At 62.1% G+C, this 27,641-nt stretch overlaps 1 protein-coding gene across 1 annotated transcript; it reads left to right on the top strand.

The window, feature by feature from the left end:
* Positions 1-677: 677 nt before the first annotated feature.
* Positions 678-27,641, top strand: EPPK1 (epiplakin 1). Its single transcript, XM_068668118.1, has 2 exons — positions 678-770; positions 4,653-27,641. Exon 2 carries the CDS (start codon positions 4,683-4,685, stop codon positions 26,610-26,612), a length of 21,930 nt encoding a protein of 7,309 aa, XP_068524219.1. The 5' UTR covers positions 678-770; positions 4,653-4,682; the 3' UTR covers positions 26,613-27,641.

The raw sequence follows: 27,641 nt of genomic DNA, 5'->3' as shown, positions 1-27,641 counted from the left end.
GGGTCCCCCACTCCCTCCTCAGCTGCCTTGGTGCCAGCTGGAAGCTGGGGTCTGTCAGCCCTGCAGCTGCAGCCCAGGGTGTGGACACACCGCTGTGGCCAACTGGGCAGGGGATGGACACACGGCAGGGGACGGACACACAGCATGCGCGGGGTGATGGGGACAGCAGGGGGACGGCAGGGGCTGCCATGGGAGGGGAGCTGGGTGAGAGCTGCCACCAGGATGAGGTGCTGGGGCATTTTAGCGTTCAGTGGGAGAGTTGCTGGGGTCAGGGGTGGTTATGGGGCTGCTGCGAGATGGGGAAAAGGAGGAGAGGCTGCTGGAGATGAGAGCAGCGCAGGCACAAAGGCCCTGTTGTCTCTCCCCATTTCTCCCTCCTCTTCCACAGAGGGCACTGCCCGAGCAGGTGGTTGCCTGTGGGACAGGACCACCGATGGGCATCGTGGCCAGCTGGGGACTTGCCCTGCTCAGAGCCCGGCCCGCTCCTGCCTGAAGGGCACAGGGCAGGCTGCGGTGATGGGGCACAGGGACGCAGCCCAGCGGGGCCATGTGCAGCCAGACCACGGCAAGGGGGGCGTTGGGCATGGAGGGAGCTGTGGGGAGGGCTGATCCATGAGCTTACGGCACAGGGCTGGGCTGGTGTGTCATCCCCAGGGGCGGGGAAGGGAAAGGTTTTAAACGCGCTCCAGTCCCCGGCAGGAAGCAGCGGTGAAAGCAGCGGGACTGCGGGCACCTGCCGGGCGGACCCGTCCTGCGACCACCGTGGGCAGGTAGGAGAGGTCCGGAGCAGAGGGGCCCAGCGGGGCACCGTGGGGCTGTGCCAGGAGCCGCGGCAGCCGGAGGCCCTCGCGCAGGTCTCAGGCATGCGAGGAATGCGGCACTGCCTGCACTTGCACTGGGCAGCGGCCAGGTGACAGTGGGCATAGGGCAACAGCCGCACGGCGCTACGGCACGGCACCGCCAGCCCCGAGCACAGCGGGAGGATGCTGACCCCTGCCCCTGGCATGCCCAGGAGTGGGTCGGGGTCAGGAACCTCCTGGGAGGATGGCTCCTGGTTAAAGCTCCCGCTGCCCTGGGGCTCCAGCAGGCACGGCGAGGCTCGTAGGGGTGGCAGGTGCTGAGGATGGGGCAGGCGTTGGGGCGGTGCGTGGCAGGCACCGTGACATGGTGCCCGGCGAGGCGGGGATATGTGGGGCTGGGGCACTGCCCCACGTGGGCATGGTGCGACCCTGGGGGCTTGCTGCGGTGGAACCTGCTCCGGGCACCTGCACTAATGGTCACTGGCACCACCAGGGACTGTGTCCTCTGCGCCCCTCCCCAGATGGGCACTGCCCCAAAAGGGGTTCTGGGCTGCCCCCAGTCCTATTCAAAGCAAGGACCCCTCAAGCTCCTCTCCCTGTTCCTATCGCCCCTCTGTCGCTGCCCCAGCAAACTCCTCTGTTGCTCTCCCTCCCCCTGAAATGCCCCCGGCGTTAGCCCCTTCCACCCGGGGCCACCCCACAGCCCTCTCCACCGCCCTGCCGGGCTCCCACCCACAGCCCTGCTCCCTTCCCTCTGCTCTGGGGCCTCCCCCGGCAGGCACACCTCCTCCCCGAAACCAAGCCCCCCACCCTGCAAGTAAAACCTGTCCCTTCTCCCCATGTCTCCCTCCCCAGCTGGCGCCAGCCCTGTTTGTGCGGATGTGCAGGGGGCGTCCGTGGAGCACCCGGGCAGGCGTATCTGGAATGCGCCCGCGCGCTGGGTGTGAGGCAAAGCCTCCCTGCCGTGACTCACGCTGGCGAGGGGGTTGTGCCGAGCGGCTCCAGGGGCACAAAGGGGATGCGCAGACCTGAGGTACCATCTAAGGCCATGGCTTGCACCAGAGCCAGCGCGTTTCCTGACGCAGCCAGAAAGGTGCGGAGCGGCGAGTACCGCTGCTAGGGAGGCTGCCCACGCTAGGACAGACTGTGGCCTCAGGGAGGGCTGCGGATGCCAGCGCCTGAAACGCAGCCAGGAATCGACCTGGCTTTGTAGGCAGAGCCAGTTACTAAAAGTTTCCATGGGGCTGACGCTTTCTGATTACCGGGAGAAGCGTCCTTCCTCCACCTGTACACCCGCTGCCTCCTCCCCGTGCTGCTCTGGGGACAGCCCTGAGGAGCAGCAGCCCCAGCTCTGCCCCAGGGGGTCTCTGCCCCAGCCCCTGACCCTTCTGGGAGCTATCCTGTGATGGGTGGCAGTGCCCAAATCCCCTCTGCACCCCGGTGCTGGTGTCTGGCTCTGACCAGAGACCTGCAGGGATCTGCGTGGGGCTCTGCGGACCCCGCAGCCGCACCAGCACTGCCCACCCCTGAGTGCGCGTGGCTGAGCTGAGTGCCTCCCCGTCTCCTGGCAGCGCTGCCAGGAAAGGGCTGCGGGCCTGGAGAAGCTCTCACAACCCTGCACGGTTCCAGCAGTGTGCAGGCAAAGCAGGTGGTGAGGTGCTGCCAGCCCCTTTGCATTTCAAGTATGTCCCAGGCACAGGGCACCAGCACGTAGGAACCCAGGGGACAGAGCAGAGGGCCCAGAGTGCGGGGCAGAGCGACTGCCCCTGTCCCACCAAGCAGCAGCCCCCTCACCGTGCAGAACCCCCCATGTCCCTGCTCCCCTGGCCCTGTCTGTCCCAGGACAGCCCTTCCCAGGGGCAGGAGCACCGACGGCCCTTCCCTCTGCCGTCCCCACCTCTCGGCGCCACAGCTGGATGCAATCCCAAACCTGCAAACAGGCGGCACTGCCTGGGCAGATCCGAGCCCGTGCAGCAGTGCCTGCGATGACATCTCGGGCAGACGGAGCCTGCTGGGACCTCTCCTGTGGGGACGGAGCCTGGAGCACGGCCAGGAGTGAGGCAAAGGTGCTGGGGGAGCGGGAGGAGCTGGAGGGGGCACAGGGGCACAGAGCCGGGAGCGCAGAGCCTGTTGGAAGGGCACGGCACCCTGCTCTGAGCTCTTGCTGTGTTTACTCTGGTGGATGTGGGTCTGTGAGCTGAGGGCAGGATCCACTCCCTGGTGCTGAGACGCAGCCGGTCCTCGCTGTCCCCGCTTGGTGCGACCACTGCAGTGGGTGCACGGGGCATGGTTCCCCAGGGGCTGGCATGCCTTCCTCCCCACTGCTGCCTGCGAGGGTGCTGGGCCCCAGGGCACGGCTCCAGGAGCTGCCATTCCCATTCCCGTTCCCTCTCCGGCTGTGTCCTCGCAGCCCAGAGCATTGCAGCCCGCCAGCCCCACCACCCAGCCAGCTTGGCCATGGCAGCTCAGGCCAGCGGCTGCTGTCTGCCTGCTGCAGCGCCTTGTGCTCGGTCCCTTGTGCCTCGATCCTGCGGCAGAACCAGCTCCCAGCCGTGGGACTGAAGCTGTGAGAGGCTGCAGACGTTGAGGCTCCTCTGTGTGGCCCTCAGGCCGTGCCTCACCACAGCTCCCAGACCCCTGCAAAACTCCAGCCTAGCAAGAAATGATAGAATCATAGAATTATAGCATGGTTCGGGTTGGAAGGGACCTTAAAGGTCCTCTAGTTCCACCCTCCTGCCATGGGCAGGGACACCTCCCATGGGACCAGGTTGCTCAAAGCCCCATCCAGCCTGGCCTTGAGCACTTCCAGGGACAGGACATCCACCGCTTCTCTGGGCAACCTGTTCCACTGCCTCACCACCCTCTGAGTAAAGAATTTCCTCCTAATGTCTAATCTAAAGTTCCTCTCTTTCAGTTCAAAACCGTTCCCCCTCGTCCTGTCACTACCCACCCATGTGAAAAGTCGCTCTCCGCACGCCCTCCAGCCCTCTGTTTTGCACAGCGCAGTGCCTGACAGCCTCCGGCTCCCTGCTGGCATGTTATTTGCCTGTGTAATGGCCGTATTGTGGTCAATCCCAGCGTGCCCAGCAGCTTTTCAAGTGTGCAGGCAGGCTTGCAGGTTAATGTGCTCCCAGTGTGGCCTGCGGCACCCACCAGCTTCTCCTTGTGCTGCTTCCCTTGGCCCCGCTCCCTCCTGCCCCCTCTGCCCACACCGTCTGTCCCCAGGCAGGGCAGACAGCCCACCCCACAGCACCAAAGGACCCCCGGGGTTCTGCTGGGGCTGCTCTGGCCCCTGCTGACCAGGCTGACCACCGGCCCCTGGCAGAGGCTGCAGCCGTTCATGCTGCCTCGGGGCTTGTTTGTCCCATTGCCGCGTCCAGCAGCACCCCGATGAGTGCAGGTCCTCCTTGGGGCTGCTGCCCTGGCCTGGTGCTTCGCCCCACACCAGCTGCCCTCCTGGCCTTTGAAGTGCCACCCGAAACAGCCTAAAGCCCTGCTCAGACTGGTGACCAAATGCACGTTACAGCTCGTGGGGCCTTTTCTCCTCTCAGGAGCTGGACCTGCCTCAGCCCAGTGCCCCACGGGCCCCACAGGTGGAGCCCCAATCTCTCTTGCACATCAAGATATCCCAGTGCATCCAGTATGGACCCGTGGTGTGCTTGCCTCTGGCAGGACTGGCTCTGCACGCCAGGGGCAGGGACAAGCACACTGCCTCAAATGTGCTCCACCTTTGGCTGTTACTTCCCACTGCCTGTGTGATATTTCTTTTCCCTTTTTCCCCAATTTAGCCCACAAAGCATAAAAGAGTTGATTTCTCAGTGAGCGTCCCCATTCTCTCTCCCATCTCTGCAGAAAGCTGTGGAAGGAGTGCGCAGAGGAAGGATGGCGAGCAAGCCAGCAGTGAATGGCCACACTGCCCCCATGTCTCACCAGGAAGATGTGCCAGGAACAAACCACTGCTGCCAGGGCACACTGCCTTGCAAACAGAAAGCAGCTGGCGGGGATGTGGCAGCAATGGATGCTGCCAGTGAGCCTTCAGAGGTACCTGGCAGCATTGCTGGAGTGTATGTAGAGGCTTTGAAGAAGATAATGAGCTTTTATGATGCCACCAGAGAGCATCTTCTGAGCTTGGATCCGGCGCTCTTTCTTCTGGAGGCCCAGGCAGCCATGGGCTTCATTGCTGACCCGGTGAAGAACAGGCACGTCTCTGTAGCAGAAGCTGTGCACCTGGGGCTGGTGGGGCTGGAGCTGAAGGAGAAGCTGGTCTCTGCAGAGAAAGCTGCCACTGGCTTTGTGGATCCCTACACAGAAGAGAAAATCTCCCTCTACCAGGCAATCCAGAAGGACCTGATTGGGAGAGAGCAAGGAGCCCGGCTGCTAGAGGCCCAGATGGCAACCGGAGGCGTCATTGACCCAGCCACAGGCTGCCGGCTCCCAGCAGATGTTGCCTGTGAGAGGGGATATTTAGATGAAGAGATGAGGCAGCTCTTCTCTGACCCCAGCAACGAGGACAGCAAAGGGTTCCTCGACCCCAGTACTATGGAGAGGGTCACCTACATGGAGCTTATGAAGAGGTGTGTTGTTGATCCAGCCTCAGGCTTCCTCCTCTTGCCCCTGCAAATCACATTCGCAGGGCTGGGAGGAAGGGTGAGCAGCAGGGATCTGCTGGAGGCTGGCATCATCAGCCCCGACACGTTCAGAGGTCTTGAGGAGGGAAGAGTTTCTGCCCAGGAGGTAGCAGAGAGTGACTCTGTCCAGCAGTTCCTGCGTGGGACAAGGAGCATCGCTGGTGTTGTCCTGCCTTCTGGTGAGCGGAAAAGCCTTTACCAGGCCCTGCGAGAGCATCTCCTCCTGCCTGGCACTGCTCTGACACTCCTGCAAGTCCAGGCCTCCACTGGCAGCCTGACAGACCCCATAAAGAACAAAACCTTCTCTGTTGATGAGGCTGTCAGGATTGGCCTCATCGGCCCAGAGCTTCATGAGAAACTGTCTTCAGCTGAGAGGACCATCACTGGGTACAGGGACCCCTACACTGGGGAAATGCTCTCCCTGTTCCAAGCCGTCAGGAAGGCCTTCATCCCCAGGGACCACGGCATTTGCCTTCTGGAGGCTCAGATGGCTACAGGGGGCATCATTGCTCCGGGCCGGCACTTCCGTGTCCCCACAGAGACAGCTTGCAAGTGGGGATACTTGGATGAGACCACCAGACAGCTCCTCTCCAGTCCTGCTGATGAACTGAAAGGGTTCTTTGACCCCAACTCCAAGGAGAAGCTGACCTATGCAGACCTGCTAAAGCGATGTGTCACTGATCCCAACACAGGGCTCCTCCTGCTGCCACTTAGTGGAGACAGTGGAGAAGGACCCAAGGGAACCCCCGTCTTCTTTGACCACAAGACCCAAACGGCTCTGGAAAACACAAAGGTACCCATTACTTTAGGTAAATTCAAAGGAAAATCAGTGTCTCTCTGGAAACTCCTCTTCTCAGACTACATCCAGAGTGAGCAAAGAGCTGCTCTCACCCAGCAGTACCTTGCAGGGACGCTCTCTATGCAACAATTGGCCAAGGCAGTCAGTGTCACCATTGAAGAAATGGCTTCCACTGCCAATGTCACCTTTGAAGGACTGAGGGGTCGCGTGACAGCTGACCAGCTCCTGAGCTCTGAAATCATCAACAAAGATTTGTTTAAGAAACTGAAGGAAGGAGAAACATCAGCCAAAGAAGTTGTCAGCATGGACACTGTCAAGAAGTACCTGCAAGGGACAGGTAGCATTGCTGGGTTGCTGCTTCCTGACTCCCAGGAGAAGATGAGCATCTACCAGGCAAAGAGGAAAGGATTTTTACGGCCAGGAACATCACTGATCCTCCTGGAGGCACAGGCTGCCACCGGATTTATCATTGACCCAGCTGCCAACAAAAGCTATTCTGTAGATGAGGCTTTACAAGCAAATGTCATTGGTCCAGATGTTTATGACAAGCTACTGACTGCAGAGAAATCAGTCACTGGCTACAGAGATCCTTACTCAGGGACCAAGATCTCCCTCTTCCAGGCCATGAAGAAGGAGCTCATTGTCAAGGAGCACGCTATCCGCCTGCTCGAGGCCCAGATCGCCACCGGAGGCATCATCGACCCTGTCAATAGCCACCGCATCCCCGTGGAGGTGGCCTACAAGCGGGGCTACTTCGACAAGAAGATGAATGTAATCCTTTCTGACCCCAGCGATGACACCAAGGGCTTCTTCGACCCCAACACGCACGAGAACCTCACCTACCTGCAGCTGAAAGAGAAGTGCATCACAGAGCCGTCCACCGGGCTCTGCCTCCTTCCTCTGAACAGCAGGAAGCGCCAGTTCATTGACGACGCCACCAGGCAGCTGTTCAGGAACTCCTGGATGCCTGTCAGGTTTGGGCGCTTACGCGGGGAGAAGGTCTCGGTGTGGGACCTGCTGAACTCCGAGTACTTCAGCGAGGGGAGGCGCCGAGAGATCTTCAACCACTACCGGCTGAGGAAGCTCACCCTGGAGCAAATCCGGATCATGCTAGAGGAGGAAATCAAAAAATGGGCCCCCATCAAGTTCCCAGCCATGAGAGGCAGCATCAGCGCTTATCACCTGATGGACACGGGCATCATTGACAGGGCCCTGTTTGAGAAGGTGTTGGAGGGATCCGTCACACCAGAGGAAGTCCTGCGCATGGACTCTGTCAGAAGATACCTCTATGGCTCTGGCAGCATCGGGGGGATTGTACTCCAGCCATCAAACCAGAGGATAAGCATTTATGAGGCCATGAAACAGAACATCATGGTACCTGGAGTAGCCCTACCACTCCTAGAGGCCCAGGCTGCCACAGGCTTTATCATTGACCCAGTGAACAACCAGAAACTCTGCGTGGATGACGCCGTCAAGGAAGGAGTCATTGGGCCAGAAGTCCATGAGAAGCTGCAGCAAGCAGAAGGGGCTGTGTCAGGCTATAAGGATCCTTTCACAGGCAAGAAGATACCTCTCTTCCAGGCTATGAAGAAGGGCCTGATCACTGACAAACAGGCCATGCAGCTGATGGAGGTGCAGATGGCTACAGGAGGCATCATTGACCCAACATGTGGCCACCATCTCCCCATAGAAGCTGCCCAAAAGCGAGGGTGCCTGGATGAGGACACAAGCAAGGCCCTTTCTAAGCCCAGTGACAGCAACAGAGCCTTCTGTGTCCCAGACAGCAAAGAGACCGTGACCTACGCTGAGCTCATCGAGCGCTGCCAGAAGGATGAGATCTCTGGCTTCCACTTGCTGCCTCTACCAGAGACAGCAGTTCCTGTCTACACAGATGAACAAATCCAACAGCTTTTCAAGGAAACTATGGTGAAGGAAAAAGGGGTCTCCCTCTGGGAGCTAATCCACTCTGGGTATTTCACTGACGAGCAGAGGAGTGACTTTGTGGAGAGGTTCCGTGCTAAGGAACTGTCACTGCAGCAGTTGGTAGCTCTTGTGCTCAGACTGGTAAGGGAGATGGAGATGAAAGCCTGCACCCACATCACCTTCCAGGGCTTGCAGGGAAGTGTCCCCGCGGTCTGGTTGCTGGAGGCTGGCATCATTACTGAGAAGATGTTTGAAGAACTAGCTCAGGGCATAAGAACTCCCGAGGAAGTGGCTGAAATGGAGAGTGTGAAGAGGTACTTGCAGGGCACAGGCAGCATAGCCGGGGTAATCATACAGGCATCCAAAAAGAAGATGAGTTTTTACAATGCCATGAAAAACAATCTCCTCCTCCCTGGGGCTGCTCTGAAGCTGCTGGAAGCTCAGGCAGCCACAGGGTACCTAACTGACCCAGCAACAAACCAGAGACTCAGCGTGAGGGATGCTGTGAGAGCAGCTGTTGTTGGTGAGGAGCTCACTGAGAAGCTTCTCCTAGCTGAGAGGGCAGTGACTGGCTACACAGACCCCTACACAGGGAGCTCCATCTCCCTGTGCCAGGCGGTCAGGAAAGAGCTCATTCCTCTGGGTGAAGCCATTCCTTTGCTAGAGGCCCAGCTGGCCACAGGAGGAGTCATTGACCCTATTCACCATCATCACCTTCCACTCCAGGCTGCATACAGGTACGGCTTCTATGATGAGGACTTAAACCAAAACCTCACCCAGCTGAATGACAGCACCAAAATCTTTTTTGATCCAAATACAAAGGAGAACGTGACCTACCAGCAGCTGAAGGACAGGTGCATTTATGAGGCTGAGACAGGCCTCTGGTTCCTTCCCCTGTCGGAAAATGCAATGTTCTATGTGGATGAACAAACCATGGAGATGCTGAAATCTGTGACTGTCTGTGTCAACATAGGACGGTTCAAAGGACAGACGGTGTCAGTCTGGGATCTTCTCAACTCTGAATACATCTCAGACAGAAAAAGAAGAGAGCTGGTGCAAAAGTACAAAGATGAAAATACCGAAGTGCTGCATGAAATCATAATGATTGTCATGAAAATCATCAAAGAAACTGAGGTGCAAGGAAAGAAGTTTGCATTCAAAGGTCTGCGGAAAAGAGTGTCCGCCAGTGATCTCTTCCAGTCACAACTGATAGACAAAAAAACCCTTGATGAGCTCAACCAGGGGAAGAAAACAGTTAAAGAAGTCACTGAAATGGACTCTGTCCGCAGATACTTGGAGGGCAGCAATTTCATAGCAGGAGTCCTTATACAGCCAAGCAATGAGAAGATGAGCATCTACCAGGCCATGAGGAAGGGCATTCTGAGGCCGGGGACAGCACTGGTGTTGCTGGAGGCACAGGCTGCTACCGGCTACATCATTGACCCAGAGAGAAACAAGAAATTTTCAGTGGAGGAAGCATTTAAGGCAGGTCTAATTGGGTGTGAAATTTTTGAAAAGCTACTCTGTGCAGAAAGAGCTGTGACAGGCTACATTGACCCCTACACAAAAGCACCAATGTCCCTATTTGAAGCCATGAAACAAGGACTAATAGTGAAGAGCCACGGCATCCGCCTGCTCGAGGCCCAGATTGCCACCGGCGGCATCATCGACCCCGTGCACAGCCACCGCCTCCCCGTGGAAGTGGCCTACAAGCGCGGCTACTTCGATGAGGAGATGAACCGGATCCTCTCCGACCCCAGTGATGACACCAAGGGCTTCTTCGACCCCAACACGCACGAGAACCTCACCTACATGCAGCTCCTGGAGAGATGTGTCCAAGATTCAGAGACTGGGTTGTACATGCTACAAGTTGTCCAAGAAGGGGGAAGGTACTTCTACATAGATGAATTGACAAAACAGGTTTTGCACTCAAAGCCCATTAAAGTGACAGTTGGAAAATTCAAGGACCAAACAGTTTCTGTCTGGGAAATTCTCTGTTCCCATTACATCTCTGAGCAGAAAAGGAAAGAACTAGTGAAGCAATATAAATGTAAAACTCTAACTCTGGAAAACCTTATAGCTCTCATCCTCAAAACAATTGAGGATACGGAGCAAAAAGCAGAAGCCCTCAAGGTCAAAGGACTCCGAGGTGAGGTGTCAGTGTCAGAATTGTTTAACTCCGAGATAATTGACAAGAAGACCCTGGATCAGCTGCAGGATGGAAGTCTCTCGCTTCATAGCCTCACAAAGAAGGACACGGTAAAAAGGTACCTGGATGGCACCGGATGCATCGCAGGAGTTCTACTTCCATCAAGGAAAGAGACAATGAGCATCTACCAGGCCCTGAAGAGGGGTCTGCTCTCAGAGCAATGTGCACTGGGGCTGCTGGAGGCGCAGGCTGCCACCGGCTTCATTGTTGATCCACTGACAAATAAGAAGCTCTCCGTGGACGAGGCCGTCTTGGCCAAGTTGGTGGGCAGCGAGTTGCACGAGAAGCTCCTGTCAGCAGAAAAAGCCGTGACAGGATATGCAGATCCCCAGACAGGCACTAAAATATCCCTCTTCCAGGCCATAATGAATAAGATAATAATGAAGGAGCACGGCATCCGCCTTCTTGAGGCCCAGATTGCCACTGGTGGCATCATCGACCCTGTGCACAGCCACCGCATCCCTGTGAATGTGGCCTACCGGAGGGGCTACTTGGATGGCGATACGTTTCTCCTGCTTTCTGATCCAGATCATGGCAGCAAAGGTTTCATAGATCCAAATACTCATGAGAAAATAAGTTACAGTCAGCTCCTGCAAAGATGTTCCAAAGACAGAGATACTGGACTGTACCTGCTGCAGGTCATGGAGAAGGAAGATGACTATTTCTACATTGATGAGCAAACAAAACAAGCCCTAATATCAACAAAGGTACAAGTGTCTGTTGGAAAATACAAAGGGAATGAATTATCACTCTGGGAACTTCTCTGTTCTGAGTACATCACAGAAGAGAAAAGAAAAGAACTGGTGAAAAAATATAAAGAGGAATCCCACCACATTATACAAAGAATCATTGAAACAATACTAAATATCATTAAAGAAAAAGAGGAGGACAGAAGTGACGTTTGGTTCCAAGGAATAAGACAACAAATTACTGCATCGGAACTTCTCAGTGCAGAGATAATCACAGAAGAAACTATGCAGAAACTCCAGGAAGGAAAGGAAACAGCACAAGAAATAGCGCAAATGGATAATGTGAGAAGATACCTTGAGGGAACTGGAAGCATTGCTGGTGTGCTTGTGCCATCCAGGGCTGACCCCACCAAGATGGAGAAGATGAGCATCTACCAGGCCATGTGGAAGGGCATCCTGAGGCCAGGGACAGCACTAGTGCTGCTGGAGGCACAGGCTGCCACCGGCTTCATCATAGACCCAGTCAAAAACAAAAAGATATCTGTGGATGAAGCTGTCACATCAGGGCTGGTGGGCAGTGAATTACAGAAGAAACTTCTTTGTGCAGAAAAAGCTGTGACGGGCTACACACACCCCTGCACAGGACAGAAGATGTCCCTCTTCCAGGCCATGAAGAAGGAGCTCATCGTCAAGGAGCATGGCATCCGCCTGCTCGAGGCCCAGATCGCCACCGGCGGCATCATCGACCCCGTGCACAGCCACCGCCTCCCCGTCGAGGCTGCCTACAAGCGCGGCTACTTTGACCAGCAGATGAACCAGATCCTCTCCGACCCCAGCGACGACACCAAGGGCTTCTTCGACCCCAACACGCATGAGAACCTCACCTACATGCAGCTCCTGCGCCGCTGCGTGCCCGACCCGGACACGGGGCTGCTCATGCTGCAGCTGATGGACAAGGGCTCGGTGCTCTACCAGCTGAGCGAGGACGCCCGCAAAGCCCTGCAGGCTGCCCGCACCACCGTCAGCGTGGGGCTCTTCCAGGGCCAGAGCGTCACCGTCTGGGAGCTCCTCTTCTCTCGCTACATCCCCGAGCACCGGCGCCAGGACCTCCTGCGCAAGTACAAGGCGGGGACGCTGGCCATCTCCGAGATGATCACCCTCCTCACCGCCATCATCAGCGGGGCCGAGGGCCAGGGCCACGGCGCCGCCCTGGCCCGCAAGCCCACGCAGCGGGAGGCCCCGCCGCCGGCTGAGAACGGCGAGGCCGCGGGCTCCCGGCGGGAGCGCGAGCGCGAGCGCGAGCGGGAGCAAGAACGGGAGCTGGAGCTGGAGCGGGCCCTGACGTCCCACACCGTCGAGGTCTCGGCGGGCGGCTTCCACGGCAGGAAGGTCTCCCTGTGGGAGCTCCTCTTCTCCAAGTACGTGTCCGAGGCGAAGAGGCAGGAGCTGCTGGGGAAGGTGCGCGACGGCAGCCTGGCGCTGGACGAGCTGGCGAGGCTCCTCAGCGTCCTCATCCAGGAGGCGGTGGAGCAGAGCAGCAAGGTGAAATTCACGGGCATCAGGCGGCAGGTGACCGCCTCGGACCTGCTGGACTCGGGCATCATCGACAAGGACACGCTGGCCGACCTGGTGCAGGGCTCCAAGACGGTGCAGCAGGTGACGGAAATGGCCTCCGTCAAGCGCTACCTGGACGGCACGGGCTGCATCGCCGGCGTGCTGGTGCCGTCCAAGGCCGACCCGGCCAAGATGGAGAAGATGAGCATCTACCAGGCCATGTGGAAGGGCATCCTGAGGCAGGGCACGGCCCTGGTGCTGCTGGAGGCGCAGGCTGCCACCGGCTTCCTCGTCGACCCGCTCAGCAACCAGAAGCTCTCCGTGGACGAGGCCGTCTCGTCCGGGCTGGTGGGCAGCGAGCTGCACGAGAAGCTGCTGTCGGCCGAGAGGGCCGTGACGGGCTACACCAACCCCTACACCGGCGACCAGATCTCCCTCTTCCAGGCCATGAAGAAGGAGCTCATCGTCAAGGAGCACGGCATCCGCCTGCTCGAGGCCCAGATCGCCACCGGCGGCATCATCGACCCCGTGCACAGCCACCGCCTCCCCGTCGAGGCTGCCTACAAGCGCGGCTACTTTGACCAGCAGATGAACCAGATCCTCTCCGACCCCAGCGACGACACCAAGGGCTTCTTCGACCCCAACACGCACGAGAACCTCACCTACATGCAGCTCCTGCGCCGCTGCGTGCCCGACCCGGACACGGGGCTGCTCATGCTGCAGCTGATGGACAAGGGCTCGGTGCTCTACCAGCTGAGCGAGGACGCCCGCAAAGCCCTGCAGGCTGCCCGCACCACCGTCAGCGTGGGGCTCTTCCAGGGCCAGAGCGTCACCGTCTGGGAGCTCCTCTTCTCTCGCTACATCCCCGAGCACCGGCGCCAGGACCTCCTGCACAAGTACAAGGCGGGGACGCTGGCCATCTCCGAGATGATCACCCTCCTCACCGCCATCATCAGCGGGGCCGAGGGCCAGGGCCACGGCGCCGCCCTGGCCCGCAAGCCCACGCAGCGGGAGGCCCCGCCGCCGGCTGAGAACGGCGAGGCCGCGGGCTCCCGGCGGGAGCGCGAGCGCGAGCGCGAGCGGGAGCAAGAACGGGAGCTGGAGCTGGAGCGGGCCCTGACGTCCCACACCGTCGAGGTCTCGGCGGGCGGCTTCCACGGCAGGAAGGTCTCCCTGTGGGAGCTCCCCTTCTCCAAGTACGTGTCCGAGGCGAAGAGGCAGGAGCTGCTGGGGAAGGTGCGCGACGGCAGCCTGGCGCTGGACGAGCTGGCCAGGCTCCTCAGCGTCCTCATCCAGGAGGCGGTGGAGCAGAGCAGCAAGGTGAAATTCACGGGCATCAGGCGGCAGGTGACCGCCTCGGACCTGCTGGACTCGGGCATCATCGACAAGGACACGCTGGCCGACCTGGTGCAGGGCTCCAAGACGGTGCAGCAGGTGACGGAAATGGCCTCCGTCAAGCGCTACCTGGACGGCACGGGCTGCATCGCCGGCGTGCTGGTGCCGTCCAAGGCCGACCCGGCCAAGATGGAGAAGATGAGCATCTACCAGGCCATGTGGAAGGGCATCCTGAGGCAGGGCACGGCCCTGGTGCTGCTGGAGGCGCAGGCTGCCACCGGCTTCCTCGTCGACCCGCTCAGCAACCAGAAGCTCTCCGTGGACGAGGCCGTCTCGTCCGGGCTGGTGGGCAGCGAGCTGCACGAGAAGCTGCTGTCGGCCGAGAGGGCCGTGACGGGCTACACCGACCCCTACACCGGCGACCAGATCTCCCTCTTCCAGGCCATGAAGAAGGAGCTCATCGTCAAGGAGCACGGCATCCGCCTGCTCGAGGCCCAGATCGCCACCGGCGGCATCATCGACCCCGTGCACAGCCACCGCCTCCCCGTCGAGGCTGCCTACAAGCGCGGCTACTTTGACCAGCAGATGAACCAGATCCTCTCCGACCCCAGCGACGACACCAAGGGCTTCTTCGACCCCAACACGCACGAGAACCTCACCTACATGCAGCTCCTGCGCCGCTGCGTGCCCGACCCGGACACGGGGCTGCTCATGCTGCAGCTGATGGACAAGGGCTCGGTGCTCTACCAGCTGAGCGAGGACGCCCGCAAAGCCCTGCAGGCTGCCCGCACCACCGTCAGCGTGGGGCTCTTCCAGGGCCAGAGCGTCACCGTCTGGGAGCTCCTCTTCTCTCGCTACATCCCCGAGCACCGGCGCCAGGACCTCCTGCGCAAGTACAAGGCGGGGACGCTGGCCATCTCCGAGATGATCACCCTCCTCACCGCCATCATCAGCGGGGCCGAGGGCCAGGGCCACGGCGCCGCCCTGGCCCGCAAGCCCACGCAGCGGGAGGCCCCGCCGCCGGCTGAGAACGGCGAGGCCGCGGGCTCCCGGAGCGAGCGCGAGCGGGAGCAAGAACGGGAGCTGGAGCTGGAGCGGGCCCTGACGTCCCACACCGTCGAGGTCTCGGCGGGCGGCTTCCACGGCAGGAAGGTCTCCCTGTGGGAGCTCCTCTTCTCCAAGTACGTGTCCGAGGCGAAGAGGCAGGAGCTGCTGGGGAAGGTGCGCGACGGCAGCCTGGCGCTGGACGAGCTGGCGAGGCTCCTCAGCGTCCTCATCCAGGAGGCGGTGGAGCAGAGCAGCAAGGTGAAATTCACGGGCATCAGGCGGCAGGTGACCGCCTCGGACCTGCTGGACTCGGGCATCATCGACAAGGACACGCTGGCCGACCTGGTGCAGGGCTCCAAGACGGTGCAGCAGGTGACGGAAATGGCCTCCGTCAAGCGCTACCTGGACGGCACGGGCTGCATCGCCGGCGTGCTGGTGCCGTCCAAGGCCGACCCGGCCAAGATGGAGAAGATGAGCATCTACCAGGCCATGTGGAAGGGCATCCTGAGGCAGGGCACGGCCCTGGTGCTGCTGGAGGCGCAGGCTGCCACCGGCTTCCTCGTCGACCCGCTCAGCAACCAGAAGCTCTCCGTGGACGAGGCCGTCTCGTCCGGGCTGGTGGGCAGCGAGCTGCACGAGAAGCTGCTGTCGGCCGAGAGGGCCGTGACGGGCTACACCGACCCCTACACCGGCGACCAGATCTCCCTCTTCCAGGCCATGAAGAAGGAGCTCATCGTCAAGGAGCACGGCATCCGCCTGCTCGAGGCCCAGATCGCCACCGGCGGCATCATCGACCCCGTGCACAGCCACCGCCTCCCCGTCGAGGCTGCCTACAAGCGCGGCTACTTTGACCAGCAGATGAACCAGATCCTCTCCGACCCCAGCGACGACACCAAGGGCTTCTTCGACCCCAACACGCACGAGAACCTCACCTACATGCAGCTCCTGCGCCGCTGCGTGCCCGACCCGGACACGGGGCTGCTCATGCTGCAGCTGATGGACAAGGGCTCGGTGCTCTACCAGCTGAGCGAGGACGCCCGCAAAGCCCTGCAGGCTGCCCGCACCACCGTCAGCGTGGGGCTCTTCCAGGGCCAGAGCGTCACCGTCTGGGAGCTCCTCTTCTCTCGCTACATCCCCGAGCACCGGCGCCAGGACCTCCTGCGCAAGTACAAGGCGGGGACGCTGGCCATCTCCGAGATGATCACCCTCCTCACCGCCATCATCAGCGGGGCCGAGGGCCAGGGCCACGGCGCCGCCCTGGCCCGCAAGCCCACGCAGCGGGAGGCCCCGCCGCCGGCTGAGAACGGCGAGGCCGCGGGCTCCCGGCGGGAGCGCGAGCGCGAGCGCGAGCGGGAGCAAGAACGGGAGCTGGAGCTGGAGCGGGCCCTGACGTCCCACACCGTCGAGGTCTCGGCGGGCGGCTTCCACGGCAGGAAGGTCTCCCTGTGGGAGCTCCTCTTCTCCAAGTACGTGTCCGAGGCAAAGAGGCAGGAGCTGCTGGGGAAGGTGCGCGACGGCAGCCTGGCGCTGGACGAGCTGGCGAGGCTCCTCAGCGTCCTCATCCAGGAGGCGGTGGAGCAGAGCAGCAAGGTGAAATTCACGGGCATCAGGCGGCAGGTGACCGCCTCGGACCTGCTGGACTCGGGCATCATCGACAAGGACACGCTGGCCGACCTGGTGCAGGGCTCCAAGACGGTGCAGCAGGTGACGGAAATGGCCTCCGTCAAGCGCTACCTGGACGGCACGGGCTGCATCGCCGGCGTGCTGGTGCCGTCCAAGGCCGACCCGGCCAAGATGGAGAAGATGAGCATCTACCAGGCCATGTGGAAGGGCATCCTGAGGCAGGGCACGGCCCTGGTGCTGCTGGAGGCGCAGGCTGCCACCGGCTTCCTCGTCGACCCGCTCAGCAACCAGAAGCTCTCCGTGGACGAGGCCGTCTCGTCCGGGCTGGTGGGCAGCGAGCTGCACGAGAAGCTGCTGTCGGCCGAGAGGGCCGTGACGGGCTACACCGACCCCTACACCGGCGACCAGATCTCCCTCTTCCAGGCCATGAAGAAGGAGCTCATCGTCAAGGAGCACGGCATCCGCCTGCTCGAGGCCCAGATCGCCACCGGCGGCATCATCGACCCCGTGCACAGCCACCGCCTCCCCGTCGAGGCTGCCTACAAGCGCGGCTACTTTGACCAGCAGATGAACCAGATCCTCTCCGACCCCAGCGACGACACCAAGGGCTTCTTCGACCCCAACACGCACGAGAACCTCACCTACATGCAGCTCCTGCGCCGCTGCATGCCCGACCCGGACACGGGGCTGCTCATGCTGCAGCTGATGGACAAGGGCTCGGTGCTCTACCAGCTGAGCGAGGACGCCCGCAAAGCCCTGCAGGCTGCCCGCACCACCGTCAGCGTGGGGCTCTTCCAGGGCCAGAGCGTCACCGTCTGGGAGCTCCTCTTCTCTCGCTACATCCCCGAGCACCGGCGCCAGGACCTCCTGCGCAAGTACAAGGCGGGGACGCTGGCCATCTCCGAGATGATCACCCTCCTCACCGCCATCATCAGCGGGGCCGAGGGCCAGGGCCACGGCGCCGCCCTGGCCCGCAAGCCCACGCAGCGGGAGGCCCCGCCGCCGGCTGAGAACGGCGAGGCCGCGGGCTCCCGGAGCGAGCGCGAGCGCGAGCAAGAACGGGAGCTGGAGCTGGAGCGGGCCCTGACGTCCCACACCATCGAGGTCTCGGCGGGCGGCTTCCACGGCAGGAAGGTCTCCCTGTGGGAGCTCCTCTTCTCCAAGTACGTGTCCGAGGCGAAGAGGCAGGAGCTGCTGGGGAAGGTGCGCGACGGCAGCCTGGCGCTGGACGAGCTGGCCAGGCTCCTCAGCGTCCTCATCCAGGAGGCGGTGGAGCAGAGCAGCAAGGTGAAATTCACGGGCATCAGGCGGCAGGTGACCGCCTCGGACCTGCTGGACTCGGGCATCATCGACAAGGACACGCTGGCCGACCTGGTGCAGGGCTCCAAGACGGTGCAGCAGGTGACGGAAATGGCCTCCGTCAAGCGCTACCTGGACGGCACGGGCTGCATCGCCGGCGTGCTGGTGCCGTCCAAGGCCGACCCGGCCAAGATGGAGAAGATGAGCATCTACCAGGCCATGTGGAAGGGCATCCTGAGGCAGGGCACGGCCCTGGTGCTGCTGGAGGCGCAGGCTGCCACCGGCTTCCTCGTCGACCCGCTCAGCAACCAGAAGCTCTCCGTGGACGAGGCCGTCTCGTCCGGGCTGGTGGGCAGCGAGCTGCACGAGAAGCTGCTGTCGGCCGAGAGGGCCGTGACGGGCTACACCGACCCCTACACCGGCGACCAGATCTCCCTCTTCCAGGCCATGAAGAAGGAGCTCATCGTCAAGGAGCACGGCATCCGCCTGCTCGAGGCCCAGATCGCCACCGGCGGCATCATCGACCCCGTGCACAGCCACCGCCTCCCCGTCGAGGCTGCCTACAAGCGCGGCTACTTTGACCAGCAGATGAACCAGATCCTCTCCGACCCCAGCGACGACACCAAGGGCTTCTTCGACCCCAACACGCACGAGAACCTCACCTACATGCAGCTCCTGCGCCGCTGCGTGCCCGACCCGGACACGGGGCTGCTCATGCTGCAGCTGATGGACAAGGGCTCGGTGCTCTACCAGCTGAGCGAGGACGCCCGCAAAGCCCTGCAGGCTGCCCGCACCACCGTCAGCGTGGGGCTCTTCCAGGGCCAGAGCGTCACCGTCTGGGAGCTCCTCTTCTCTCGCTACATCCCCGAGCACCGGCGCCAGGACCTCCTGCGCAAGTACAAGGCGGGGACGCTGGCCATCTCCGAGATGATCACCCTCCTCACCGCCATCATCAGCGGGGCCGAGGGCCAGGGCCATGGCGCCGCCCTGGCCCGCAAGCCCACGCAGCGGGAGGCCCCGCCGCCGGCTGAGAACGGCGAGGCCGCGGGCTCCCGGCGGGAGCGCGAGCACGAGCGCGAGCGCGAGCAAGAACGGGAGCTGGAGCTGGAGCGGGCCCTGACGTCCCACACCGTCGAGGTCTCGGCGGGCGGCTTCCACGGCAGGAAGGTCTCCCTGTGGGAGCTCCTCTTCTCCAAGTACGTGTCCGAGGCGAAGAGGCAGGAGCTGCTGGGGAAGGTGCGCGACGGCAGCCTGGCGCTGGACGAGCTGGCGAGGCTCCTCAGCGTCCTCATCCAGGAGGCGGTGGAGCAGAGCAGCAAGGTGAAATTCACGGGCCTCAGGCGGCAGGTGACCGCCTCGGACCTGCTGGACTCGGGCATCATCGACAAGGACACGCTGGCCGACCTGGTGCAGGGCTCCAAGACGGTGCAGCAGGTGACGGAAATGGCCTCCGTCAAGCGCTACCTGGACGGCACGGGCTGCATCGCCGGCGTGCTGGTGCCGTCCAAGGCCGACCCGGCCAAGATGGAGAAGATGAGCATCTACCAGGCCATGTGGAAGGGCATCCTGAGGCAGGGCACGGCCCTGGTGCTGCTGGAGGCGCAGGCTGCCACCGGCTTCCTCGTCGACCCGCTCAGCAACCAGAAGCTCTCCGTGGACGAGGCCGTCTCGTCCGGGCTGGTGGGCAGCGAGCTGCACGAGAAGCTGCTGTCGGCCGAGAGGGCCGTGACGGGCTACACCGACCCCTACACCGGCGACCAGATCTCCCTCTTCCAGGCCATGAAGAAGGAGCTCATCGTCAAGGAGCACGGCATCCGCCTGCTCGAGGCCCAGATCGCCACCGGCGGCATCATCGACCCCGTGCACAGCCACCGCCTCCCCGTCGAGGCTGCCTACAAGCGCGGCTACTTTGACCAGCAGATGAACCAGATCCTCTCCGACCCCAGCGACGACACCAAGGGCTTCTTCGACCCCAACACGCACGAGAACCTCACCTACATGCAGCTCCTGCGCCGCTGCGTGCCCGACCCGGACACGGGGCTGCTCATGCTGCAGCTGATGGACAAGGGCTCGGTGCTCTACCAGCTGAGCGAGGACGCCCGCAAAGCCCTGCAGGCTGCCCGCACCACCGTCAGCGTGGGGCTCTTCCAGGGCCAGAGCGTCACCGTCTGGGAGCTCCTCTTCTCTCGCTACATCCCCGAGCACCGGCGCCAGGACCTCCTGCGCAAGTACAAGGCGGGGACGCTGGCCATCTCCGAGATGATCACCCTCCTCACCGCCATCATCAGCGGGGCCGAGGGCCAGGGCCACGGCGCCGCCCTGGCCCGCAAGCCCACGCAGCGGGAGGCCCCGCCGCCGGCTGAGAACGGCGAGGCCGCGGGCTCCCGGCGCGAGCGCGAGCGCGAGCGGGAGCAAGAACGGGAGCTGGAGCTGGAGCGGGCCCTGACGTCCCACACCGTCGAGGTCTCGGCGGGCGGCTTCCACGGCAGGAAGGTCTCCCTGTGGGAGCTCCTCTTCTCCAAGTACGTGTCCGAGGCGAAGAGGCAGGAGCTGCTGGGGAAGGTGCGCGACGGCAGCCTGGCGCTGGACGAGCTGGCGAGGCTCCTCAGCGTCCTCATCCAGGAGGCGGTGGAGCAGAGCAGCAAGGTGAAATTCACGGGCATCAGGCGGCAGGTGACCGCCTCGGACCTGCTGGACTCGGGCATCATCGACAAGGACACGCTGGCCGACCTGGTGCAGGGCTCCAAGACGGTGCAGCAGGTGACGGAAATGGCCTCCGTCAAGCGCTACCTGGACGGCACGGGCTGCATCGCCGGCGTGCTGGTGCCGTCCAAGGCCGACCCGGCCAAGATGGAGAAGATGAGCATCTACCAGGCCATGTGGAAGGGCATCCTGAGGCAGGGCACGGCCCTGGTGCTGCTGGAGGCGCAGGCTGCCACCGGCTTCCTCGTCGACCCGCTCAGCAACCAGAAGCTCTCCGTGGACGAGGCCGTCTCGTCCGGGCTGGTGGGCAGCGAGCTGCACGAGAAGCTGCTGTCGGCCGAGAGGGCCGTGACGGGCTACACCGACCCCTACACCGGCGACCAGATCTCCCTCTTCCAGGCCATGAAGAAGGAGCTCATCGTCAAGGAGCACGGCATCCGCCTGCTCGAGGCCCAGATCGCCACCGGCGGCATCATCGACCCCGTGCACAGCCACCGCCTCCCCGTCGAGGCTGCCTACAAGCGCGGCTACTTTGACCAGCAGATGAACCAGATCCTCTCCGACCCCAGCGACGACACCAAGGGCTTCTTCGACCCCAACACGCACGAGAACCTCACCTACATGCAGCTCCTGCGCCGCTGCGTGCCCGACCCGGACACGGGGCTGCTCATGCTGCAGCTGATGGACAAGGGCTCGGTGCTCTACCAGCTGAGCGAGGACGCCCGCAAAGCCCTGCAGGCTGCCCGCACCACCGTCAGCGTGGGGCTCTTCCAGGGCCAGAGCGTCACCGTCTGGGAGCTCCTCTTCTCTCGCTACATCCCCGAGCACCGGCGCCAGGACCTCCTGCGCAAGTACAAGGCGGGGACGCTGGCCATCTCCGAGATGATCACCCTCCTCACCGCCATCATCAGCGGGGCCGAGGGCCAGGGCCACGGCGCCGCCCTGGCCCGCAAGCCCACGCAGCGGGAGGCCCCGCCGCCGGCTGAGAACGGCGAGGCCGCGGGCTCCCGGCGGGAGCGCGAGCGCGAGCGCGAGCGGGAGCAAGAACGGGAGCTGGAGCTGGAGCGGGCCCTGACGTCCCACACCGTCGAGGTCTCGGCGGGCGGCTTCCACGGCAGGAAGGTCTCCCTGTGGGAGCTCCTCTTCTCCAAGTACGTGTCCGAGGCGAAGAGGCAGGAGCTGCTGGGGAAGGTGCGCGACGGCAGCCTGGCGCTGGACGAGCTGGCGAGGCTCCTCAGCGTCCTCATCCAGGAGGCGGTGGAGCAGAGCAGCAAGGTGAAATTCACGGGCATCAGGCGGCAGGTGACCGCCTCGGACCTGCTGGACTCGGGCATCATCGACAAGGACACGCTGGCCGACCTGGTGCAGGGCTCCAAGACGGTGCAGCAGGTGACGGAAATGGCCTCCGTCAAGCGCTACCTGGACGGCACGGGCTGCATCGCCGGCGTGCTGGTGCCGTCCAAGGCCGACCCGGCCAAGATGGAGAAGATGAGCATCTACCAGGCCATGTGGAAGGGCATCCTGAGGCAGGGCACGGCCCTGGTGCTGCTGGAGGCGCAGGCTGCCACCGGCTTCCTCGTCGACCCGCTCAGCAACCAGAAGCTCTCCGTGGACGAGGCCGTCTCGTCCGGGCTGGTGGGCAGCGAGCTGCACGAGAAGCTGCTGTCGGCCGAGAGGGCCGTGACGGGCTACACCGACCCCTACACCGGCGACCAGATCTCCCTCTTCCAGGCCATGAAGAAGGAGCTCATCGTCAAGGAGCACGGCATCCGCCTGCTCGAGGCCCAGATCGCCACCGGCGGCATCATCGACCCCGTGCACAGCCACCGCCTCCCCGTCGAGGCTGCCTACAAGCGCGGCTACTTTGACCAGCAGATGAACCAGATCCTCTCCGACCCCAGCGACGACACCAAGGGCTTCTTCGACCCCAACACGCACGAGAACCTCACCTACATGCAGCTCCTGCGCCGCTGCGTGCCCGACCCGGACACGGGGCTGCTCATGCTGCAGCTGATGGACAAGGGCTCGGTGCTCTACCAGCTGAGCGAGGACGCCCGCAAAGCCCTGCAGGCTGCCCGCACCACCGTCAGCGTGGGGCTCTTCCAGGGCCAGAGCGTCACCGTCTGGGAGCTCCTCTTCTCTCGCTACATCCCCGAGCACCGGCGCCAGGACCTCCTGCGCAAGTACAAGGCGGGGACGCTGGCCATCTCCGAGATGATCACCCTCCTCACCGCCATCATCAGCGGGGCCGAGGGCCAGGGCCACGGCGCCGCCCTGGCCCGCAAGCCCACGCAGCGGGAGGCCCCGCCGCCGGCTGAGAACGGCGAGGCCGCGGGCTCCCGGCGCGAGCGCGAGCGCGAGCGGGAGCAAGAACGGGAGCTGGAGCTGGAGCGGGCCCTGACGTCCCACACCGTCGAGGTCTCGGCGGGCGGCTTCCACGGCAGGAAGGTCTCCCTGTGGGAGCTCCTCTTCTCCAAGTACGTGTCCGAGGCAAAGAGGCAGGAGCTGCTGGGGAAGGTGCGCGACGGCAGCCTGGCGCTGGACGAGCTGGCGAGGCTCCTCAGCGTCCTCATCCAGGAGGCGGTGGAGCAGAGCAGCAAGGTGAAATTCACGGGCCTCAGGCGGCAGGTGACCGCCTCGGACCTGCTGGACTCGGGCATCATCGACAAGGACACGCTGGCCGACCTGGTGCAGGGCTCCAAGACGGTGCAGCAGGTGACGGAAATGGCCTCCGTCAAGCGCTACCTGGACGGCACGGGCTGCATCGCCGGCGTGCTGGTGCCGTCCAAGGCCGACCCGGCCAAGATGGAGAAGATGAGCATCTACCAGGCCATGTGGAAGGGCATCCTGAGGCAGGGCACGGCCCTGGTGCTGCTGGAGGCGCAGGCTGCCACCGGCTTCCTCGTCGACCCGCTCAGCAACCAGAAGCTCTCCGTGGACGAGGCCGTCTCGTCCGGGCTGGTGGGCAGCGAGCTGCACGAGAAGCTGCTGTCGGCCGAGAGGGCCGTGACGGGCTACACCGACCCCTACACCGGCGACCAGATCTCCCTCTTCCAGGCCATGAAGAAGGAGCTCATCGTCAAGGAGCACGGCATCCGCCTGCTCGAGGCCCAGATCGCCACCGGCGGCATCATCGACCCCGTGCACAGCCACCGCCTCCCCGTCGAGGCTGCCTACAAGCGCGGCTACTTTGACCAGCAGATGAACCAGATCCTCTCCGACCCCAGCGACGACACCAAGGGCTTCTTCGACCCCAACACGCACGAGAACCTCACCTACATGCAGCTCCTGCGCCGCTGCGTGCCCGACCCGGACACGGGGCTGCTCATGCTGCAGCTGATGGACAAGGGCTCGGTGCTCTACCAGCTGAGCGAGGACGCCCGCAAAGCCCTGCAGGCTGCCCGCACCACCGTCAGCGTGGGGCTCTTCCAGGGCCAGAGCGTCACCGTCTGGGAGCTCCTCTTCTCTCGCTACATCCCCGAGCACCGGCGCCAGGACCTCCTGCGCAAGTACAAGGCGGGGACGCTGGCCATCTCCGAGATGATCACCCTCCTCACCGCCATCATCAGCGGGGCCGAGGGCCAGGGCCACGGCGCCGCCCTGGCCCGCAAGCCCACGCAGCGGGAGGCCCCGCCGCCGGCTGAGAACGGCGAGGCCGCGGGCTCCCGGCGCGAGCGCGAGCGCGAGCGGGAGCAAGAACGGGAGCTGGAGCTGGAGCGGGCCCTGACGTCCCACACCGTCGAGGTCTCGGCGGGCGGCTTCCACGGCAGGAAGGTCTCCCTGTGGGAGCTCCTCTTCTCCAAGTACGTGTCCGAGGCAAAGAGGCAGGAGCTGCTGGGGAAGGTGCGCGACGGCAGCCTGGCGCTGGACGAGCTGGCGAGGCTCCTCAGCGTCCTCATCCAGGAGGCGGTGGAGCAGAGCAGCAAGGTGAAATTCACGGGCCTCAGGCGGCAGGTGACCGCCTCGGACCTGCTGGACTCGGGCATCATCGACAAGGACACGCTGGCCGACCTGGTGCAGGGCTCCAAGACGGTGCAGCAGGTGACGGAAATGGCCTCCGTCAAGCGCTACCTGGACGGCACGGGCTGCATCGCCGGCGTGCTGGTGCCGTCCAAGGCCGACCCGGCCAAGATGGAGAAGATGAGCATCTACCAGGCCATGTGGAAGGGCATCCTGAGGCAGGGCACGGCCCTGGTGCTGCTGGAGGCGCAGGCTGCCACCGGCTTCCTCGTCGACCCGCTCAGCAACCAGAAGCTCTCCGTGGACGAGGCCGTCTCGTCCGGGCTGGTGGGCAGCGAGCTGCACGAGAAGCTGCTGTCGGCCGAGAGGGCCGTGACGGGCTACACCGACCCCTACACCGGCGACCAGATCTCCCTCTTCCAGGCCATGAAGAAGGAGCTCATCGTCAAGGAGCACGGCATCCGCCTGCTCGAGGCCCAGATCGCCACCGGCGGCATCATCGACCCCGTGCACAGCCACCGCCTCCCCGTCGAGGCTGCCTACAAGCGCGGCTACTTTGACCAGCAGATGAACCAGATCCTCTCCGACCCCAGCGACGACACCAAGGGCTTCTTCGACCCCAACACGCACGAGAACCTCACCTACATGCAGCTCCTGCGCCGCTGCGTGCCCGACCCGGACACGGGGCTGCTCATGCTGCAGCTGATGGACAAGGGCTCGGTGCTCTACCAGCTGAGCGAGGACGCCCGCAAAGCCCTGCAGGCTGCCCGCACCACCGTCAGCGTGGGGCTCTTCCAGGGCCAGAGCGTCACCGTCTGGGAGCTCCTCTTCTCTCGCTACATCCCCGAGCACCGGCGCCAGGACCTCCTGCGCAAGTACAAGGCGGGGACGCTGGCCATCTCCGAGATGATCACCCTCCTCACCGCCATCATCAGCGGGGCCGAGGGCCAGGGCCACGGCGCCGCCCTGGCCCGCAAGCCCACGCAGCGGGAGGCCCCGCCGCCGGCTGAGAACGGCGAGGCCGCGGGCTCCCGGCGCGAGCGCGAGCGCGAGCGGGAGCAAGAACGGGAGCTGGAGCTGGAGCGGGCCCTGACGTCCCACACCGTCGAGGTCTCGGCGGGCGGCTTCCACGGCAGGAAGGTCTCCCTGTGGGAGCTCCTCTTCTCCAAGTACGTGTCCGAGGCGAAGAGGCAGGAGCTGCTGGGGAAGGTGCGCGACGGCAGCCTGGCGCTGGACGAGCTGGCGAGGCTCCTCAGCGTCCTCATCCAGGAGGCGGTGGAGCAGAGCAGCAAGGTGAAATTCACGGGCCTCAGGCGGCAGGTGACCGCCTCGGACCTGCTGGACTCGGGCATCATCGACAAGGACACGCTGGCCGACCTGGTGCAGGGCTCCAAGACGGTGCAGCAGGTGACGGAAATGGCCTCCGTCAAGCGCTACCTGGACGGCACGGGCTGCATCGCCGGTGTGCTGGTGCCGTCCAAGGCCGACCCGGCCAAGATGGAGAAGATGAGCATCTACCAGGCCATGTGGAAGGGCATCCTGAGGCAGGGCACGGCCCTGGTGCTGCTGGAGGCGCAGGCTGCCACCGGCTTCCTCGTCGACCCGCTCAGCAACCAGAAGCTCTCCGTGGACGAGGCCGTCTCGTCCGGGCTGGTGGGCAGCGAGCTGCACGAGAAGCTGCTGTCGGCCGAGAGGGCCGTGACGGGCTACACCGACCCCTACACCGGCGACCAGATCTCCCTCTTCCAGGCCATGAAGAAGGAGCTCATCGTCAAGGAGCACGGCATCCGCCTGCTCGAGGCCCAGATCGCCACCGGCGGCATCATCGACCCCGTGCACAGCCACCGCCTCCCCGTCGAGGCTGCCTACAAGCGCGGCTACTTTGACCAGCAGATGAACCAGATCCTCTCCGACCCCAGCGACGACACCAAGGGCTTCTTCGACCCCAACACGCACGAGAACCTCACCTACATGCAGCTCCTGCGCCGCTGCGTTCTTGACCCAGACTCTAATCTTTATTTCCTTAATATTTTCTCTAATTAATCATAAAACCCTCTACTTTTTTTTTCCGTGTTATTTCATTGGTGAAGAATTTTTTCTTTGTTGGGACTTGTTTTGCTGCTGGCATTTTTGACATTTTTTAAATATATTCTTTTTTCTTATTATTCGTAGAGTATTTCCTTCTTCTCTTTCATGTTTTGTAATGTTTGTACAGCAGTTACGGTGTTTAGGTGACTCATCTGAGCATTTCTTTATAGCGTTTTAATCCATTGTCTTCTATAATTTAACTGGAATTCATGAATCAGCCTGGCTTATTTCCAGTCAGTTTGGTGTAAGATGTTGTACTTTTTCCTTTATATTTCTTTAGATATAAGGATGTCTTTGTATGAGGTGTAATGAGAAATGAAATTTTATTCATTCTTTCTTCTGTATCTTTACATATTGGAAACATTTTTTTTAGAAGATCAGTGTGGCATTGCCATAGTTTTAGTTTTGCATGCCTGCCTCCTGCATGGAGAACACATTTCCATGTAGGCATCATGTCAGGCCGATGTTAAGTGTTACTGGGCTCATATCCATTATCTGTGTTTGCTGTTACTGCCTCAGTCCATCCAATATTTCTGGAGGCCTCTAAACCACATATACCCTTAATTGGGAGTGGTTTGGTCTCTCTCTGATGTGTACAATCAAATCACTCAGATTTTTTGCTTTCCCTCCCTTCAGTTGTCCAGCTCTCCTGAGAGCCTCTATAGAGAGTTTTTTGTTGGATCCATGCAAGAGCTGAGAAATGGTAGCATATGTTGTCTTTCTGTACTTGTAGCCAAAGCTGTCCCTGTATGCAGCCAGCAGTAAGGGGAGCTGGTGGTACAGAAGCTGCTACCTCCAGCTGTTTCCTTCGGTATGTTTCTCATCTTCTTTTGCCATTCCATGTCCTGAGTTGACATTTCCTCCCTTCAAATGCAGCCCATGTGCATGTTTCTGGAGTAGAGACAGCCTCTGGACCACTGTGTCATACAGTTCAGTACTGAATAATTCTACTACTGCTTAATAAAAGGAAACATACAAACCTTA

This window comes from Anas acuta (genome assembly GCF_963932015.1).
Source record: "Anas acuta chromosome 2 unlocalized genomic scaffold, bAnaAcu1.1 SUPER_2_unloc_1, whole genome shotgun sequence".
Taxonomy (NCBI): Eukaryota; Metazoa; Chordata; class Aves; order Anseriformes; family Anatidae; genus Anas; species Anas acuta.
The sequence above is the reverse complement of the archived record's forward strand: the minus strand, read 5'-3'. Positions and strand labels throughout refer to the sequence as shown.